The sequence below is a fragment of the Marmota marmota genome, unplaced genomic scaffold, assembly GCF_001458135.2.
Source record: "Marmota marmota marmota unplaced genomic scaffold, marMar, whole genome shotgun sequence".
Taxonomy (NCBI): Eukaryota; Metazoa; Chordata; class Mammalia; order Rodentia; family Sciuridae; genus Marmota; species Marmota marmota.
Genome location: NW_026000026.1, coordinates 54,084,145 through 54,104,363, shown reverse-complemented (window position 1 = coordinate 54,104,363; position 20,219 = coordinate 54,084,145). Strand labels below are relative to the sequence as shown.

The following is a 20,219-nucleotide window of genomic DNA, read 5'->3' as shown; positions in this document are numbered from 1 at the left end:
TATAGCAGTTATCCTAGGAACTTCTGGTCTAGTTTTGGGAGACACATTTATACACACATAAATTTAATAATAACATAAAGTTATCAAATTAATTGCCAAATAAAAAATGAAAACCAAGACATTCCAAATGCTTTTGGAGAATGCTACCATTTTTAAAATGTCATCTGGTTTTCACTGGAAAAAAAAGTCTCATGATCACAGAAATTTCAGAATTGCTTGATTAAACTATTTTTGGGTATTTAGGACATCTCAGAGACTTTAAAAGTGCTAATATACATTGTGACTTTGAAAGAGTGAGATGTATTATGTATGGTAGTCACAAAGTTCCTAGGCCATTTATTGATACCTTTAAGCATGCTAATGTTTCTTAGAATACATTTTTGGAAATGCACCTATAGGTAATAAATATACAAGTTCAAACTAGTGTGTGATTGGTCTGGGAAGGTTACGTGCTTAGCTCGTGAACTTGAATTCTGTGTAGTATGAAAATATAAACAGTGGACAGGCTGAATGGGAGGAGCAAAGATGTACAGGTATAAAACTCTGGGGGGTGATTAAAAAAAAGTAATGTGAGGTAACATTGAAACATTACCATGTCATTTGGTGGTAGGGTTTTGTAGCTAGATCATCAGCTATTTGTTGTGTATGTATTGTATTGCTCAATAGGTATTGAATATTAAGAGACTCCAAAGATTTATGAACTGCATTTATGGATTTATTGAAACACAGGCCATATATATGTAGGATAATTTAAAGTATCTTTTAAATTCCAGGCTCAGCTAAGTGTGGTTCAGAGGAGGGAGTGATCCTGGTGGCAGGCTTTGCCCTAGTATTTGTGTAGTAACTTAATTTGAAGAGGATACTCATGTTTGGGGATAGCTGTCTTTTAAGTAAGATAAACAAGAAGATTACTTCTTGAACTAGGTATAGGAAAGTGGCAGAGGGTTTGGGAATTTTGAACATATAGAGAAAAATTTAATATAACTACTGGGTTACCATCATACTAGTCATTTTAGGAATGGCAGGAAAGTAGTGAAGTTACTTGAGAGGATAACAGATCAGGTGAACAGAATTAATATACTTGCGTTCGGGCATTCTATCTATGTGCATATCAGGTAAGTGATATCCTCACCTTACCAGCGAGGAAATGGTAAGGTTGAACAAAGTCAAAGGGGTTGATTTCTTAAGCTCCTTCTCAACCAGGTTAAGTCATGGTAGGTAAATATGACAGAGTCGTAGGATTGACAGAATCTGTGGTACTTCATAAGAACTGAGTTGAAGTGACTGAGTAACACATTAAAATCAAGGGTGGGGTGGGTAGTCAGTTGTTGGATGGAGGCTAAAGGAATCAGTGGAATAAACCCAGGATTTTACTTTGTCTATTTTTAACTTTTATCTTAGTTTCCTAAACATTAAAAATAATAACATAAATAAAAAACATGAAATAACATAAATAAAAACATATGAAAAAATGTTCAATATCTCTTGTGTGGAATACCATACTTTGTTTTCTTACCAGTAAGACCCTTTACTGCTGAACTGACCATTGTATTAGGTAAATTTTAATACATGTTTTGGTCTTGTAAACTTACTTTCTGGTCCTTGTTCATCTGTATCTGTGTCTCCTAACATTTTGCACTTCCTAATTCTGAAGTAGCATGTTTATTTTCCACTTCATTCAGCTTTTCAAACCACCTTCATTCTTTCCATTAAGCATTTTAGGTAGTTTTGTTTGACATAAGCTATTTCAGAATGTCATCAAAATATCTTTAGAATTTGTAGTTGTGTATTTGTAGTTATATTTTAATGGCTATTTAAATATTTCTGATGACATGTTCACATGAGGTAATGTTTTCCTTAGTTTTCCAACTAATATAGTTGCATAATGTGGATAGCTTTTTACATACTTATAACCCTTTATATAGCTTAGAACGAGGTTCACTTTAGCATGGTTAGGCTGAAAGTTTGTAGTAAATAAGTGCCCTCAGTTTCCCTAGATTCAAAACAACATAGCATAGAAATAGTTAATATTCTTTTTTGGCTTAAGTCTTTATTTTGACTTGGTGTTTATTGAGTTTCTGATTTTTTTTTTTTTTTTTCAGAATCTTTCTGATCTCCAAAAGACTTTTGTTTTCATTACCTGAGACTGTAGGAATGCAGTTTATGCCAATTCAGACATTTGAAGATTAAGATTAGTGTCTCACTGAGAAAGAAGATTAAAAATTATACATGATTACTTCTCATGTTTTAAATTATTAATTGAATGTGAATATGATATTTAAAAAATTCATATTTGGGGTTATGGATGTTATCCCTTTTATATTATTATCTTATTTGTTTTTATTTAATTCAGATGAAAAACAGGTAAAGAACAATCTGCAATTCAAGAAGAAGAAAGAGGTGGTGATAATAAGTAAAAGGTAAGTGTCTAAAATGCTTATTGATAAGCATCTAGAGTCTATATTTACTTAATGATTGCTATTACTGGTTCCTTTCAGAAGAAAGATTTAATGGCATAGATTTTGTAAATCATAATACAGCGAGGAAATGGTAAGGTTGAACAAGGTCAAAGTAATTTTTGTTACTAGATTTCAGAGTATTATGTCAACTCAGGAACTGACTTCCTTAAAAGACTCCAAAACACAAGAAGTAAAATCAAAATCAATAAGTGGAATAGCATCAAATTAAAAAGCTTCTTCACAGCAAAGGAAACAATTAAGAGCATGAAAAGAGAGCCAATAGAATGGGAGAAAATCTTTTCCACCTCCTCCTCAAAGTGGGCATATACAAGGAACTGAAAAAACTTAACACACATACACACACACAAAACAAAAATAAAATCAAAAACAAAAATAATAAATGGGCAGAGGAACAAAATAGGCAGTTTTCAAAAGAAGAATGAATGGTCAACAAGTATATGAAAAAAATGTTCAACATTTCTAGTAATTAGAGAAATGCAAATTAAAACTACATTGAGATTTCGTCTAACTCCAGTCAGAAGGCAGTTATCAAGAATACAAGTAACAATAAATGTTGGTGAAGTTGTGGGGGAAAAGGTATACTCATACATTGTTGGTGGGACTGCAAATTGTTGTAACACTCTGAAAAGCAATATGGAGATTCCTCAAAAATCTAGGAATGGAACCACCATATGACCTAGCTATTCGTCTCCTATATATATCCGAAAGATAATCAGCATACTACAGTGAAATAGCCACATCAATGTTTATAGCAGTACAGTTCACAATAGCCAACCTATGGAGGAAACTGAGGTGCCCTTCAACAGATGAATGGATAAAGAAAATGTGGTATGTATACATAATAGAATATTACTCAGCCATAAAGAAGAATGACTTTATGGCATTTGCTGGTAAATGAATGGAACTGGAGACCATCATCTAAGTGAAATAATCCAGCCCCTCACCTGGGCACTTTAGGACATATCAATCAATTTATCTATGGCTGATAGTTTTGAGGATATTTATATCATTGCCTTTTTGGCATGACTATCACTATTTCTTCTTAAATATAGTTGCTACTTTTTAATCTTGATTTATATTGGATAAAAATGTTTTAGGTTGGTAGTAGAAAAATTCTTGGTCTGTACACAAAGGACTTAAAAACAGCATACTGCAGGGACACAGTCACATCAATGTTTATAGCAGCACAGTTCACAATAGCTGAACTGTTAAACCAACCTAGATGTTCTTCAGTAGATGAATGGATAAAGAAAATGTGGTATATATACACAATGGAATATTACTCAGCAACAAAAGAGAATAAAATCATGGCATTCATAGGATGGAGTCGGAGAACATAATGCTAAGTGAAGTTAGCCAATACCAAAAAACCAAATGCTGAATATTTTCTCTGATATAAGGAGGCTGATTCATAATGGGATTGGGAGGGGGAGCATGGGAGGAGTAGATGAACTCTAGATAGGGCAAAGGGGTGGGAGGGAAAGGGAGGAGGCGGTAAAAATGATGGTGGAATGAGATGGATAGCATTACCCTAAGTACATGTATGAAGACACAAATGTGTGAATATACTTTGTGTACAACCAGAGATACGAAAAATTGTGCTCTATATGTGTAATATGAATTGTAATGCATTCTGCTGTCATATATAACAAATTAGAATTAAGAAAAAAAGGAAATGGGTTTCAATAGTACCCAGTGGATGGTTAGTCCTCAATAAAGGTTTGCTTGAAAACTTAGTGAATGATCTGCTTCCTTTCTCCTCAAAAGGAGAGAAGTAGTTTTTAGGTAATTAAGGTTCCAATATTTTGTTTCTTTAGAAATTAATCTCCTGAAATTTAAATAAGCATGCATGCATGTGGACACACACACTCATACATATACACATTAAATGAAGATTGAGGTCCTCACTGTTAGCAATGAGAAATGTCATTTCAAATGCAGAAGGAATGGGAATAGATTACTAGAGAATTGCACTGCAGCATAAGGAATTGTAATTATATATGGAGACACATGAATATGGAAAGACTGGAATGGGTTACCAAGAGACAGTGAAGTTTGATTCTAGTGATCTTTAGAAACAATCTACTTAAAAAGTTTTTAATGATTTCCTATTTGTTGCTGTATTTAAGTCCAGATTTGTCTGTGTGACTTTTAAAAGTTGTAATCTTAGACTCTACCTGTCTAATCTTGTTTCTTCTATTCTTTCGTGAGTCATTTCTGTTCCATTCAGCATGATTTTCTTATTGTTTCTTAAGCTTGCCACAGTCATTTCTGTCTCTTTGCTAATACAGTTTTTTCTGACTGGAGTAATTTTCTTTCTTTTTTTAAATTTAATTTTTATTTATTTATTTATTTTTTATAAAAAATAGTTGTTCAAAACATTACAAAGCTCTTGACATATCATATTTTCATACATTTGATTCAAGTGGATTATGAACTCCTATTTTTACCCGGTATACAGATTGCAGAATCACATCGGTTACATATCCACGTTTTTACATACTGTCATACTAGTGTCTGTTGTATTCTGCTGCCCTTCCTATCCCCTTCCTATCCCCCCTCCCCTCCCCTCCCCTCCCCTCCCNCTATCCCCCCTCCCCTCCCCTTTTCTCCCCTCCCCTCTCTCTACCCCATCTATCGTAACTCATTTCTCTCTCTTGTTTTTTTTTTTTTTCCCTTTCCCCTAACTTCCTCTTATATGTACTTTTGTATAACAATGAGGGTCTCCTTCCATTTCCCTGAAATTAAAATTTAATTTTTTATTGGTGCATTATAGTTGTATATAATTATGGGATTTGTTATTATATATGTGTACATGCACATGTGGAGTGATTTTCTTTCTTTATTCCATTTTTTAAAATATTGTTTTAGTTATACATAGACACAATATCTTTATTTTGTTTATTTATTTTTATGTGGTGCCAAGGATCGAGCCCAATGCCTCACATGTGCAAGGCAAGCACTCTGCCACTGAGCCACAACCCCAGCCCTCTTTCTTCCATTCTTAAGTCCTGTCTTCTTTTAGTAGCCATCAATTACATCACAAACCTTTTTTTCCTCTGAATTCCTACTGCACTTCTACTTAATCATCTGTGGTTTAGTATTTGGTTTTCTAGTAATTCATATGTCATAGGTCTTTCTCTTGATGTATATTGTATTCTTTAGAACAGGGACCTTTTTTTATATCATGTGCAGTGAATAGCTTGGGGACTGCATGTAGTTTTAATGCCAGTTGGTTCTACTGTTTATGTATATGCTCCCACTTAAATAGTAGGTTGTAGAAGAGATGGTGATATTCATCCTGAAAAGGTGGTAGTCTTCTGTTTTTTTTTTGTTTGGTGTTATTTTGAGGCTGCTTTTGTTCTTGATTTTTTTACTTGAAAGTTTCTTTTCATTGATCTAGATTGGTTATCGTCATTGATGTTATCTCTCTCTCTTTTTTAGTCTGTGGGTTATTTTACCAAAGGAAACAGGTTTATGAAAATCTGTGAAATCAGCATTGAACTCTGTTACCTAATCATTGAGATTTGTAAACTACAAAAGAATCCTTCTCAAGTTTTCACCCATAAATTAATACCAAGATAATTTCAGGTGAGGCAGTAGTTTTCAAATAAGAGCATATGAAATACTTTGCTTTAAATTATGTAATTATTATAATTAGGTGTAAGATTTTGTTTTTTTTTTTGCCTATTTGAAGAATCTGGTTCTGGCTATAAAGAAGTTGCTTTTATGGCATCTTAATTTTTATATTATTTTATGTATTATATTATTTTCTTTAAGTCAAAAATATATTTTTTTTAACCTCTAACTTCACAAATTTCTTTGGATTTGGGCTTGTACATCACCCTCCTTGTATATAAAGTATTATTAGTGTAATTCATGTTTTTGATTCATTTTGTTGATTAGTAATATATTAGTAATTCATGTTTTTGATTCATTTTGTTGATTAAAACATCTAGAGTCTATTACTACTTAATATTTATTCAATTTTGTTTTGCCTTTCTGATGAAATTAGAAATAAATGAAGTTGGCAGAACATGCAAATGTTTCTTTTGTTTTCAATATTGAATTGTGATTGATTTGATTGCCTCCTGGTAAGCCAGAATAAATTATAAAACTTAAAATAGGCTAATTTACTTAAAATCAAATTAATTTACTAGGCGTGGTGGTTTATGCTTGTAATCCCAGCTATTGGGAAGCTGAAATGGAAGGATTGTAACTTCTAGGCTGGCCTGGACACTCTCAGCAACTGAGTGAGACACTGTCTTAAAAGTAACTCAGTGGTAAAGTACCCTTGGGTTCCATGCTCAGTACCATATTTCTTAACATTAAATGAAGAAATACTTTGTCTACCAATTGAAGTATCTTCTTATGGCTGAAGTTATTGTATAATCCTTTTTCATATTCATTATGCTACCATTCATGTATAAACATTGTGTTTATTTCTCTTTAGAGAAAATAATCTTATAGTAATCCTTATGTGAAGGCAGTTGATATTCTGATTTATATTTTTCAGAAACTAATATTAAAACAGAATGCTTTCTTAAACTTCCTTAAACTTTCCCATCATATTTACTGAATATTACTCTGTATAATTTACTAAATCTTATTCTGTGTAAGACTAAATTTTACTCTGTTTGGGCTTATTCTTTTGGATCTTGCTTATAAAATTGGATTGAGAACCGTATGTATTTTGGGTGCTGACCTACAAGATCATCTTTATTTTAGCCAAAAAATATGGAAAGTGAGTATAATTTAAGTATAGCTCAATTTCAACCTATTTATCAACCATCTATAATTTGTCAAAGACTAGGTTCTGGGAATGAGGCAGTAAAAAAAAGCAAACAAAAAAAGCCCCAAACCAGACAAAAATCTGGCCTATATAGAACTTACATTCTGGAAGAGTTGGGGGTGCAGATAATAAGTAAGATAAAAAATAGAATATATAGTGTATTAGAAATATGTTTTGAAGAAAAAATAAGGGGAGGGCTAACGGGAATATAATGGGAATAGGGAGATAGAAGATTTAAAATTTTAAATTATATATCTTGGGAAGATTTCAGTTAGAAAGTGACATTTGAATAAATATCTGAAGAGGTGAGAGAATAAGCTATATGGTAGTAGAGAGAAAACACAGGTGCCTTTTTCATATGGTTAAGTTTGTTGAGACTCTTACAGTTAGGTAGATTTCTTGTGGATTCAACTGGGTTTCTTGCCTTGACAGATGTCCAGCAAAGAAGTGAAGACTGCTCTAAAAAGTGCAAGAGATGCAATTAGAAACAAAGAATATAAAGAAGCTTTGAAACATTGCAAGGTATCTGATATTTGTTTCTTCCACAATAAAAGTATGTTACTCATTTATAAGTGTTGTATGGTGTGAATCATTTACTGTCTACATGCAACAAATGTGATAAGACCATTTAGTAGGACAAGTGGCGTGGTTGAATTAATAACTCCTTAGTAGGAAAAATTAAGCCACACTTCATTTTGTCTTTTTCTTTATTGGTAAATTATTGAAGGCATATTGTTAAAACCTGAATGTGTCATAAATATTTTTAGATGGGTTATTTTATATCTTAAAGTTTGTATTCTTTAATGGTATATTGACGTTCTAGTTATATTTTGTTTGTGGATGGGAGAATCAGGATTCTAAAGCTCTTTTGTATGCTGATGGGAATGTCCCTGCGAAAGGGAGAAATTGAATGTGAGGGAGAAATAGAAGGTGCTAGCGTAGTGAAGTCCTTGGGAAGGTTAGGATGGGATCTAGAGCTTGAGAGGAGGGCTCTTGAAGATAAGAGCATTCCCTCTGCAGGCCTCTGTTTTCTTGGTGAAGTATAAACTAATAGTGAGAAAGGATTTTTATAGAAGGTTTGAGACAAAAGAAGCCTTGAAGCAGCTTGACAAAACAAGCTACTAGTAAGAATTGTAAGGATTACAAGGCTCTAATAAGAGCCTATTTAAAGTTACATGTTATTAAAAGTGAACAGTGAACTTAAATGTGTTTTTCTTACTTCATATTGAGGTCCTTGGAATACCTCTATTACACTATATATTCCATTTTTTAATCTTACATATTATCTGCACCCCAACTCTGCCAGAATGTAAGTTCTACATAGGCCAATTTTTGTCTGGCTTGGGGCTTTTTTTGTTTCTTAGTCTTATTTATTTATTTATTTATTTCTGTCTGTTCTCACCTTTGGAGATGGGAGTGGGGTTCAGCTATGGATGGTGAGAAAGAAGAGGGGAAACAGTCAGAGGAGTTGAGGGAGTTGTGAACGGGAGTGATGACACTGATGGGTTATGGAGTCCAGGCTGGGTAAGGAGGGATGAGAAATTAAAAGTGGGGTAATAAGTAGTAGAAAAGGGGGTGGTGTAAAAAAATTAGAGTTATCAGAAGTTTGTTACCATGAGTCCATTATAGTAATTGAACTGGAAAGACAGGAGAAGGGCAGAATAGTTGGAAATCTTATTTTTAGATGGTGGGGAAAAGTGGGAAGGTTAAGTAACTGAGAGGCTACAGTTCAATGGGACATCAACATGAATGTTAGAATGAATATGGGAATTGAGGAGGAGAAGATGGATAGAAAATTTTTGCTTAAATATTTGAGAACAGAGTAGTTCCTACGAGTTTGTTGATGGTAATAGTAACAAGGAGAGTATTTTTTGCAGTATAGTTGGATGACTTGAGCCTCAAAGATAGTGGTGTTTTTGAAGAAGGAGAAACAGAAGAGGAATGTTGGTAACAGTGTAGGCAAGGAGAACTTCTTTCTCATTCTGGCACTGTGGTATTAAGTATATAAGAGATAGGAAGTTAGCTGCAGCATATGAGATTGATAAGGGAATAGCCAGATTTCAGTCCAGGCAGAACTTACTACAGTTAAAAAAAAGGTTGAAAATATGGAGGGAACTTGGCTGATCCAGATTGGGCATTCTAAAGGGCACACTGATGAATTTAGGAGAGTGGTAGAGAGGGAACTGGGCAAAATTAGGAGAAATATAGGATAAGAATATCTTTGTGAAGTGCACATTTCCAGTGGTGACTGTGAGGCCAGCAGGGATATGAGGCCATGATAGTACTAATCTTAATACAGAAGAAGGTGGGCAGTCTGTTTATACTGGGTTAGGGTGGTAGATTGAATGAAAGAAGGGGAGAAGGACTATTTCCTTAAGCAGTAGTCTTATTGAACGAATAAAGCACATGTGAACCTGTTTCTATTGTTATATACAGCAGCATCATAGCATTCTTCAGTATATTTCATGCAAAATTCGGATATGAATTCTACCAACTAGTTCATACTGAAGGTTTATACTGAAGGTACTCAACTAGAAAACACAAATGGAGACTAAATCAGTGACAGATGTCTGATTACTTATTTAGTAACCTAGAATGTTGGTTGACAATAAATGAATTTTTAAAAAAGAAATGTTGCTTCTTAGTGTATTTGCTGTGGCTTTGTCTGATCATCACCTTGTCTACCTGTGGGGCTTTATAATATGGTGTGATCATCCCTTTAGAGAAGGCTTTTCCAGTTTGTGCAGATGGAGTTAGGTATTTTTTCCTCTATGTTCTCTCAGAATCTTATACCTGCTTTCACCACGTTGTTGTAATTATCTGTTTAAAAATCTGTTTCAGATTTTGAAAACCAGTAATTGCTGATTGTTAGATGACTATGCCATTTATCATTTATTTGACAGTTATGTGTGAGCCTTTGGACCTGATGTTGGGGACATAAACATTAATAAGGGCCCAGAGTTTAGAACTGAACTTTGGTAGTTAATGATCTCATTGTTATGGTTTTTTAGGAGGCAGCATTATTAGATAGAATGGGACTTGTGCAGCACATTGATGATAGATTGCTGGAAGTGTTAGGTGGATACACATAAACCTAAGTTGGTTCAACTCATAGTAAAGTTCTTATTTTCTCTAGAATATATAAAACCTTAAGAAGCTAATTTCATTTTAGGAACTAGTTTTGTTTTTCTTTCCCTGCTTTCTACTTCAAGCTGTTTTATACTTACCCAGTATTCTCAAAGAGTAGGAGGGGGCATTTGATGGAGGCATCAGGATCACTTGGGCAGCTTTAAAAATATATACTTCAGCTGGGCATGTTGGCGCATACCTGTAATCTTAGCAGTTCAGGAGGCTGAAGGTGGGAGATGTGAGTTCAAAGCCAGCCTCAGCAACTTAGCGAGGCCCTAAGCAACTCAGTGAGATCCTATCTTAAAGTAAATACAAAAGGGGCTGGAGATGTAGCTATGTGGTTAAGCGCCTCTGAGTTCAATCTCTGGTATCACCCCACCCCCCAAATTTTCTCTATCTATCTATCTATCTATCTATCCATCCCTCATATTCCAAACCCTTTACAATCACTAATGCAGTTCAGTTCCCTGAGGAAACTGAAACTAGAGAGATTAAATAGCATTCCAGGCCTCTCTGTTAGTGATAGATGCAGATTTCCTGATTTTTAATAGACTGTTACTTTGTTGTTGTTTGTTCAATAGTTTCAAAAATAAAATGACTTTCTTTTAATTTTGTTTTTAATCAGACAGTCTTAAAACAAGAGAAAAATAACTACAATGCCTGGGTTTTTATTGGTGTTGCTGCAGCAGAGCTAGAACAACCTGATCAGGCCCAAGGTGCCTATAAGAAAGCTGCTGAACTAGAACCAAACCAATTACTAGCTTGGCAGGTATGTAGACATGTTTTTTTCCCCTATAACATGGGAAATAATTTGTTTTTGTATTTTTCAAAGTATAAATGACAATGTTAAACATTTAAACGTCTTTTTGCCCCATATAAGAAAAAAATTAAATTTACTGGTCTTTTAAGCCTATAATTAGTTTTTTAAAAAAAGTGTTGCTAAAGAATACTATGTATCACTATTTAACATTCTACCTAATGGACTATTTCTGAAAGCAAGGACCCAAGTTGATCGACTATATAAATCTTTAACATAATTATAGGTACATTAAAAAGATATCTAGAATATTCTTTATGCTTACCAGGGGGAAAAGAATTGTATATAAATGTTTTCTAAAAATAAAATAATGTCAAATTCTCATTTCCCTCTCTTAAAGTCCAAGTTAAATTCTTTATTCGTGTCAATCTTAATGTTTTTTAGTTGGATTCTCTAACTTTTTCATATTTAATGAATTTGTTTCATGTGTCAATTACATCTTTGAAGCTAATTAATAGGAAGCAGTAGGCTCTGGTAAGTATGAACTTATTTCAGGTTCAGATGAATAAGAACTTGGGTGAGGGTACCTGGTATACCCTTAGAGAAATGGCTGCATTTGAAGCAAAAGTGAAAAATTTCACAAACTACTTGAATATTTTTTCAATTTGTATCATAGAAGTAGTGTCATTCAAAACACATCTAAAATTAAATCTTCTCACCTGTACATATATACCTGTACATAATACACAAAAGGGTAACTACATAGTTAATGAATACATTATTTAGCTTGATTGTGGTGCTTATTTTACAATGTGTACATATATCAAAAACATCAGACTGTATATCTTAAATTATTTTTCCATATAAATGATATCTCAATAAAGCTGTTTCAAAACATACTGAATCATTTTTAAAAAGTAGTGCCATGTTTTTTACCTCATTGAAATTTTTTTTTTATTGTGAAACACTTTAAAATACATTTTGAAAAGTGAAGAGAATGGAATAATGAACCTCTTTATGCCCTTCATTCAGATTCAACAAAAATCCACCCACATCAGTATTTTTTCAAACCTGTCCTTTCATCTGCTTTCTCCCACTCCCAGTTATTTGGAGGCAAATTCCACACATATCATTTCATGTGTAAAATATGGTAATATTTTATTGCAAATAATATTTAGAGGTTATCACATTATTTAGCAAAATAAATGAATGTAGGAATATCGGATGTTTAGATAAAAATAATTGCTACTATTTCTTTTTTAGGGTTTAGCAAGCTTGTATGAGAAGTGTAATCACATAAATGCTAAGGATGACTTACCGGGTGTTTACCAAAAACTCCTGGATCTTTATGAAAGGTAATGAATATATAGGGAATGACTATTTTTTTTTATAAGCTTGAATTAGAGTAAACTGATTAAAAATTATATAGAAGTATGCCAAGCATTTACTGGGATTTGGGAAGCATTTTTCTTTCAAATGTTTATAATACAATCTCTTGATTATGATTAAAATAGGATCAAAACATTCCTAGTAAGAAGATTGACTAATTTGAGAATTTTGGTATTACTTTTAGTCAATATAATGAAAAATGACATTTCTTAAATTTTTTATTTTTAAATTTTTTTAACAAAAGACTCTTTTTACAAAATTTTATTGTGGTATTTTTCAATAAAATAGAACCTGCTAATATTATTGAGATATTTTAATTTTTAGTGCTTTAAGTTCTTGATTATTTTCATTATCAGATTAAAAAGTCATTTTCTGTTGTTTTTGATCTAAGTGTTGACAAACAGAAGTGGTGTGATGTCTGTAAGAAACTTGTGGATCTCTATTACCAAGAAAAGAAACACCTAGAGGTTGGTTAATGGTTTTCTAATGTCTTAGACATCTTTTAATAAAAACTATTGTTAGAAGAAAGCTATCATTTTGTCTAAGTAAAAATTAAAAATTAATATGTGGTATGATATCATAAGACTTTAAGAGGTAAATTACAATGCTTTGGCAATTATAAACAATTCAAATTTAAGGTATCATAACTTCTAGATCTTTTTGAAACAGGGTGAGTTATAAATTAAATAACTAAAAGTGTCATCTGTGGAACTTGGTGACCACTGTGGTGTCTCTGTAGCTGATGATTTAAGCTGTAGGTGTTGGGAACTGTGGTCATCAGTTTTGTATCTGCTCTGGTATCTCACATCATATTTCTGATGGAAGTACTCTGTGGATTTGCCCAATCAGCATATATTTTATAGGTTTCATAATAGATGGAATTCTTTGCTTACGCTGTTTTTGTATATTAGTGGATATAAGAAGTATTTTTTCTTTATTTCCAGATTTTGCATTTTTCATTTGTCATTTATTTTTTTTTATTGTATTTAAGATAACAATCATTTTAAATCTCCTTTTTAATAGGTGGCTCGAACATGGCACAGATTGATAAAGACACGGCAAGAAGAAGGTGCAGACAACCAGGAGCTTCATCAGCTATGGAGGAAATTGACTCAGTTGCTGGCTGAGAGTATGGAAGATCAGAATAATGAAACCCAGCAATTGGTATTAACTTATTTATTCTTCACAGTTTGTATCATGAAAATTAATCCTTTAATTTAATTTAGAAAATGGAAACATAATGAATATATAGGATAATACTGTCTGTCAGATGAGGTATTTTGTAAGTGTAATTTTACATTCATAGGGGCTCTTCCTGATAAAGTTAGCATTATTGGCCTGCGGTCTCATGAAGTCTGGAGGGAGTGGAATTGGTACTCAATAGCATTAGAATTTCCTTCCCTTGTATTCATAAGAATTCACAATAAATCAATAACTTTATGCCCTAGGGGAAAAACTGTAAAAATTGTTTTTTTTTAATTTCTAAAAATTGTACTTTGAAGATGTGAACTTATGAACTGAGTACTGAATTACTTTGAGAATTAACAACTTAACTAGTTAGAGAATTTATACCTGAATAATACTCCTTTTTAGGGAGCAGATTTTCAAGTAATTAAAAAAAAAGAATTTTTTTTCTGTAAAAACATTGATTATTGCACCATACTTGGAAAATATCTCTGTAATACTTTTTTTGTTTGTGATTCTCAAAGTCAGCCTAATTTCTTATTATAATAAATAGCTACTCAATTTATTCATGTATTTGAATGGAATTTTTAAACCAAATGGAATTTTTAATAGTTACAGACTCTGTATGGAATAGAAAATTCATTTCCTTGTGTTTGCTTATTTGTTCACTCATTAATTTGTTTCTTTATTCAGAAAATATTTATTGAGTATGTGTGTTAGGTAGTGTCCTAAGATCTAAGGATAAAATGTAAGAATAAGATCTTTCTCTATTTTTGTGTGGTTTGTTAGCTCTCCATTACTAAGACAAAATATATGAGAAAATCAAATTAAAAGGAGAAAAGTCTTATTTATTTATTTATTTATTTTTGGGTTACTCTTCTAGAGATTACAGTTCCTGGTCAGCTAGCTGCATTGCTTTGGGCCTATGGCAAGACAGAACATCATGGTGGGGAGTACATGGTGGAGCAAAACTGCTTACTCCATGGTGGCCAGGAAGAAAAGAGGGAAAAGAAGGGACCATGGTCCTGATATACCCTTTGAAGGCATCCCCATTGACCTAACCTCTTTGATTAGGTCCTGTTTCCTAAATTTTCCTCCATTTCCAAAAGTGCCATAAATTGGCAAATAAGATTTTAATACATGGCCTTTGGGATCATTTAAGATCCAAACCCTACGTGATAATGGTGGTTAATCTGTGCATAGGTGCAGTTGTAGAAGAAATTGAGTAGTGATAAAAGAAAGAAATAGCTTACCAGCTTCTCTTAAATCACACCTTTATAATATGGCTTCAGTATTTTTCTTAGAATAATATAAGGTACCAGAATATCTAAGCACATATCAAAACAAAATGTCTTTTTGATTTGTATGTACTGTACTCTTCCATAAAAGATAATTAATTGTTATGCTATGTTGACCAGACTGTCTCTGAACTCCTAGGATCAAGTGATCTCACTGCCTTAGCCCTTCCAAGTAGCTGAGACTTTTGGCATTTACCACTGTGCCCAGCTGTTGTCTGCCTGCCAGTATGTTTATTTGGTTGTTTCTTTTTTTGTGTGTGCTAGGGAAGAAACCTAGTGCTTTGTGATGTTAGGAGCAGCCTCTACATCTCCAGCTTCAATTATACTTGTACTTTTTATACATTAACACATATAACTTGTGTTCAGTGTGATCTTTTCACATATGTGCATAGCATGCAGTGATCATATCCAATCCAATCATATCCAATTAAAACAAATAAAAATAAATAAATAAAAAAAGAATTTCTGGCTGTTAAAAATAGATTCAAAGGTTAGGAGAGGGGTTATTTTCACCTTGAGTTAAGAGTGTTCACAAAAAAGTCATCATTTTCTATTTAGAATAATTTCATTATTTTTTTGAAAAACCATTAGCTTTAACTTTTAGTTAATCTTCATTTTTGTTAAGATCATTAACTTTTTCAGAGCATTGAAATTTTACTTATTCATGAAGACTTTGTATCGTATTTACCAAATAAAATTTGAGGTGGTAAACTTCATTAGTAAATTAAGTCATAAAATATTTATTAAAAGATGTAGAACTTATATAACCAATATAAATGATTATAAAGTGTTTTAAAGTGCTTGCCTTGGGTTTTAGTATTGCTGTTCTTGAGCAAGACTTATTTAAAAGGCTTCTTGGAATTTTCTTCAAAGTCAGATAATACTTTATGAGAAATTATTTCATTACGGTTCAGTCTTATCTCTTTTGCCAGAAGCAAAGTGCTATATACAGTTTTTAAAAATTTTTAAAAGTTTTCTAGTTGTAGATGGACAAAATACCTTCATTTTGTTTATTTATTTTTATATGGTGCTGAGGATCAAACCCAGTGCCTCACATGTGCCAGGTAAGTGCTCTTATCACTGAGCCACAATCCCAGCCCCACAATTTCTATTTTTTTTTTTTTTTGTGATGCTGGGGATTAAATCCAGGGTCTTGTGCATTCAAGGCAAGAACTCTGTCAACTGAGGTATATTCCCTGCCCACCTCCCCACAGTTGTTTTTTAAAGGTTGAAGATTTGCTACTACTGGAGATGTTCCAAAGAATATGTTAATGATTTCAGAAGAGATGGTTTCAAAATGATGTGAACAATAACAGCTATACTAGCATATAAGACTGTTCTGGTTGATTTCTTTGTAGGAGACAGCAAAGAATGGAAGAATGTTTAATTTAATTTAATTAAAAATGTTATTAAATTCTAGTTATCATTTATTAGTTTAGTGTAGTCTGCTGGCCAGTTAGAGTTAAAATATATTCTAAAATTTGTATGTACTTTTGGTTTTTTTGTTTTGCAGCTACTTGAAGTTTGTATACGGGAGTCTTATACATTCAACTGTTTATCACATTTGTCATTTAAGTTTATACATGAATACTTTTTTTGTTTGTTTCAGCTTTTAACTGCATTCGAGAATGCCCTGGGCTTATCAGATAAGATTCCCAGTGAAGATCATCAAGTACTGTATAGGCATTTCATTCAGTGTTTATCGAAAGTAAGTAAATTTTTAAAAAATCTTTAAAGTGAGTTTTATTTCTAATCAGGAAAGTGTTCACAAATGCATTTTACTACTATTGGAGTTTAGTTTATTTTGCTTTTGTATTTTCAAGTTTCCTCATGAGACTGCTAGGTTGAAGAAGGCTTGTGAAGGAATGATAAACATCTATCCCACCATACAGTATCCATTAGAAGTGCTCTGTTTGCATTTAATTGAATCAGGTAATTTCTTCCTTATTATCTTGTGTGTCCTAGAGCTATGTGATTGTGTGGGAGTGATGTTTGTATCAATCAACAAATATTTTAGTGCTTACAATATGTAAGATACAGTTTCTGTATTTCTGGACATAAAAGGAAGGAAATAACAGTAGTAGACTTGCAAGAGTACTTTTTAGTACCTTGAGAAAACAGTATCATCGGGAGTTAATTGATGAAGTATAAGGTCTTAAGCTAACATGGTGTACAGAATAGGTTGTATAGAAGATAAACTAGAGCAAGTAGATTGATAATAGCAATGAATGAACTCAGAGCACAAAAGGGAGTCATAGAAAGGAACCCATGAATGAAAAAAAAGAAAAAAAGTGATTCTTAGAGGTAAAAGAAAGGAAAAGTCAATTTTAACTTTCAATTTTCCTGAAAAGTTGACTCACTATGGAATGATGGTTTGTATGAAAGGTAAGTTAGTGAGAGATGTGAGATCAATAACAAAGCTAGACACATAGGTTGGAAAATGGAAACATCTTTTGTCTAAGTAAAAGTGAATTGGAGTAGATGACATCAGAGAAACCTAAGGGAAAAAGGCTGATCTGGGCAATGCCAGCTGATTTGAAGAGAAAGGAAAAGGACAGAGAAAGGGAGAAGAGAACAGAGGGGAAGGTGGGAGACCAAGATGGGAAGCAAAATAGAAGGAAAGAGCAGTTGAAAAAGGAGATTACTAAGGTCTGTCATGACAGACTAAGCAACTAGTTTTATAATTGAGACCTAATTATTAAGACTGTCTTTAAATCAAAGTAATTGAAGTGGAACTTAGATTATAATGATGGAGAAAAATAGGAACAAGTGGTTAGTTAGCAGGTATAAGAAGAAAAATAACTCAGAAATTTAACTTGCTGCATTTAAGGCCAGGAGGAAGAATTGTGAGAAGGGGATAATAAATTTTTAGAGGGGTAGGAGAATAATTGTAGTAGTGTCACCTGCAGGAGCATTTCAAGAGGAAAGGGCTTCTGGACATTATAAATGCTGTATTGAGGCCAAAGAAGATGAGGTGTGCTAAGAGATTATCAGCATAAGGGTCATGTGTGTGGATTTTTGTGTGTATTTTTCCTCTGTTAGGAAACGTAATTCCAAAATCACCCAGTTTTTTCATATTTAAACATAAGATCCAATGTGTTCTAAAGATAAGTGGAATGATTTTCCTTATTGTATGACCTTTGGAACCCATCCCTCCATTCCTTTTTCTCCTGGTATAGTTGCTAAGGAGAAATTAATGACTGGTGATCATTCTTTTTCTCTCCAATCTCATTAAGCTATTAATGGTTTGTACTGTTCCCATATTCTTGGACTGCTTACATGCCAAATGGTACCAGTGAATATTTTGAAATTTCTGTTTTGAAAACTGATGGAATGCTCTCTCAACAACCATGAATGTGCCTTTAACGTGTATTTGTTAGGTAAACATGGCCCTTATAGTCCAGAAAGCCTGAAAAATAATAGAAGAAATAAAATTAACAAATACCCTAAAGTTTTACTCATGAATGCAGTAGCTGACAACATGCTCCATGAGAGAGAGAGAGAGAGAAAGGGATTATTCTAATTTATTAGAAATTGTATTGGTTTAAATGAAAAAAAATCATTGTTAAAGAGGATTTGGGAATGGGTATTTTGCAGAATTGAAAGAAAGTAGGTCTATATCATGGCAGAGAAGAGTGACTAGGTAAATATTTACACATATAGCAAAATCAAGGGAGAATTCTTTCCCTACTGAATTGTTGCAAGAATTTTTGGAATGGTACAGTTCAAGTTTATTCTAAGATAAAGTATTATTCTAGGGATGAAAGTTTGTTAATTCAGGGCAGTAGGAAGGCATAGTTTTCTTTTTATTGTTACTCTAAGTCAAACTATGTATTCTGAAAATTAAGAACTTCTGAAAATCTCTTAACTCTCCAAATTTCTGGCCCTTCCTCCCCCAGAGTATTTCAATATCTACAGAATTTTTTGCTTCACTACAGTTAATCATTGGGTTCTCTTCCACTGGAAACAAATATATTTCATTATCCTTTGTCTTGCTTGAGTCAGTTTGTAAAGCTTCATAAAACAAGTGGTGAATAGCTTTCACAGTTGTCATCTATTGAAATGTTCTTTCATGCTAAATGACCTTTTTGATTAATTTTGCTTTCTTGCTGAAATGAGAAAGCATAAGAAACTTTGGTTCTTCAAATTCAAATACAAGCAGAAAAGAGCTTCTTTAAGGTTTTGTGCTCTAGAAATATTAGAAAATGCAGGTGAACATAAAGAAATGTACATACGTACTTTAAAATTTTTTCCTCTCTCAAGCCAGGTTTATTTAAAAGAAAAATTCTGTAATAGTGGTCAATTTCTTCGTTATGTCAGAAATGAATTAGTTTTTTAAGAAATTCTACCTTTTTTTTTTTTTAAGTAAAATTCAGGAAACAAAATTCTGTAGGTATTACCATAGCATCCAACCTTCAGAACATTCTTTATATACCCTTGGTGTTTAGTATTCATCAACTTCAAGTCTGGCTTGCCTTTTGGAGAAATAAAAATAATATTGTTAAACTATTTTTTGAAATGTTTTTATTAGTGCATTGTAGTTATATATAAAATTGGAGTACATTTTGACATAATTTTACATGCATGGAATATAATTTGCTCCACTTCAGTCCCTAGTACTTCCTTTTTCTCTCCCTCCTTCCTCTATTCCCCTTCCTCAATTCTACAGATCTTTCATTTGTTTATAATTTTTAAAAAATCAATGTTTTATGGATACTCATAAAACCTTCAAATCCTCTAAACATTAAAAGGAGTACCTATGTTAAATAAATTTTTACTATTTAAAAACAATGATGTCTATTTTCTCTCTTTTCTTTCTCCCCAAACATATTTATTTAGCTAGAATTCTCAACAAGAATTAATATGGAGAAGAGGAGGATCGAGGATTGAAGCTGGAATAGCTGAATATTCCTTGTCTCTTCAAACAGACTCATTATTGTTGTAACTGTTGCTAGTTTTTGAGATCACTATGGATAATTTCTGTCAATGCCACTTGGTCATATATAGAGAATATGTTACCAGAGTTAAGCATGAATATAGTTTCCTGAAATCTCATTTTGTTTCTATAATTGTGCTTCTAGGCATTAGCAAAGGAATATCTTAAGAAGGTGTCACATCATGTGACCAGTGTTTTTCCTCTCCTGATAGGTTGAGGCACTGATGGTCATCTCCACCCCCCCCCCCCCCCC

At 32.8% G+C, this 20,219-nt stretch overlaps 1 protein-coding gene across 6 annotated transcripts in view; it reads left to right on the top strand.

The window, feature by feature from the left end:
• Skic3 (SKI3 subunit of superkiller complex) overlaps window positions 1–20,219 on the top strand; it is a 91,546-nt gene that overhangs the window by 2,772 nt on the left and 68,555 nt on the right. For 4 of the 6 annotated variants that reach the window (XM_048811453.1, XM_015483722.2, XM_048811454.1 and 1 more), the window contains exons 2-10: window positions 2,354–2,420; window positions 5,925–6,071; window positions 7,705–7,794; window positions 11,027–11,170; window positions 12,422–12,513; window positions 12,939–13,014; window positions 13,571–13,711; window positions 16,640–16,738; window positions 16,854–16,962. In XM_048811453.1, coding sequence (XP_048667410.1) covers window positions 7,705–7,794; window positions 11,027–11,170; window positions 12,422–12,513; window positions 12,939–13,014; window positions 13,571–13,711; window positions 16,640–16,738; window positions 16,854–16,962 — 751 coding nt within the window. In that variant the 5' untranslated portion in view covers window positions 2,354–2,420; window positions 5,925–6,071. Of the gene's footprint in view, window positions 1–2,353; window positions 2,421–5,924; window positions 6,072–7,704; window positions 7,795–11,026; window positions 11,171–12,421; window positions 12,514–12,938; window positions 13,015–13,570; window positions 13,712–16,639; window positions 16,739–16,828; window positions 16,963–20,219 lie in introns of those variants that run through there. The other 2 variants (XM_048811452.1, XM_048811455.1) reach the window with 2 other exon arrangements.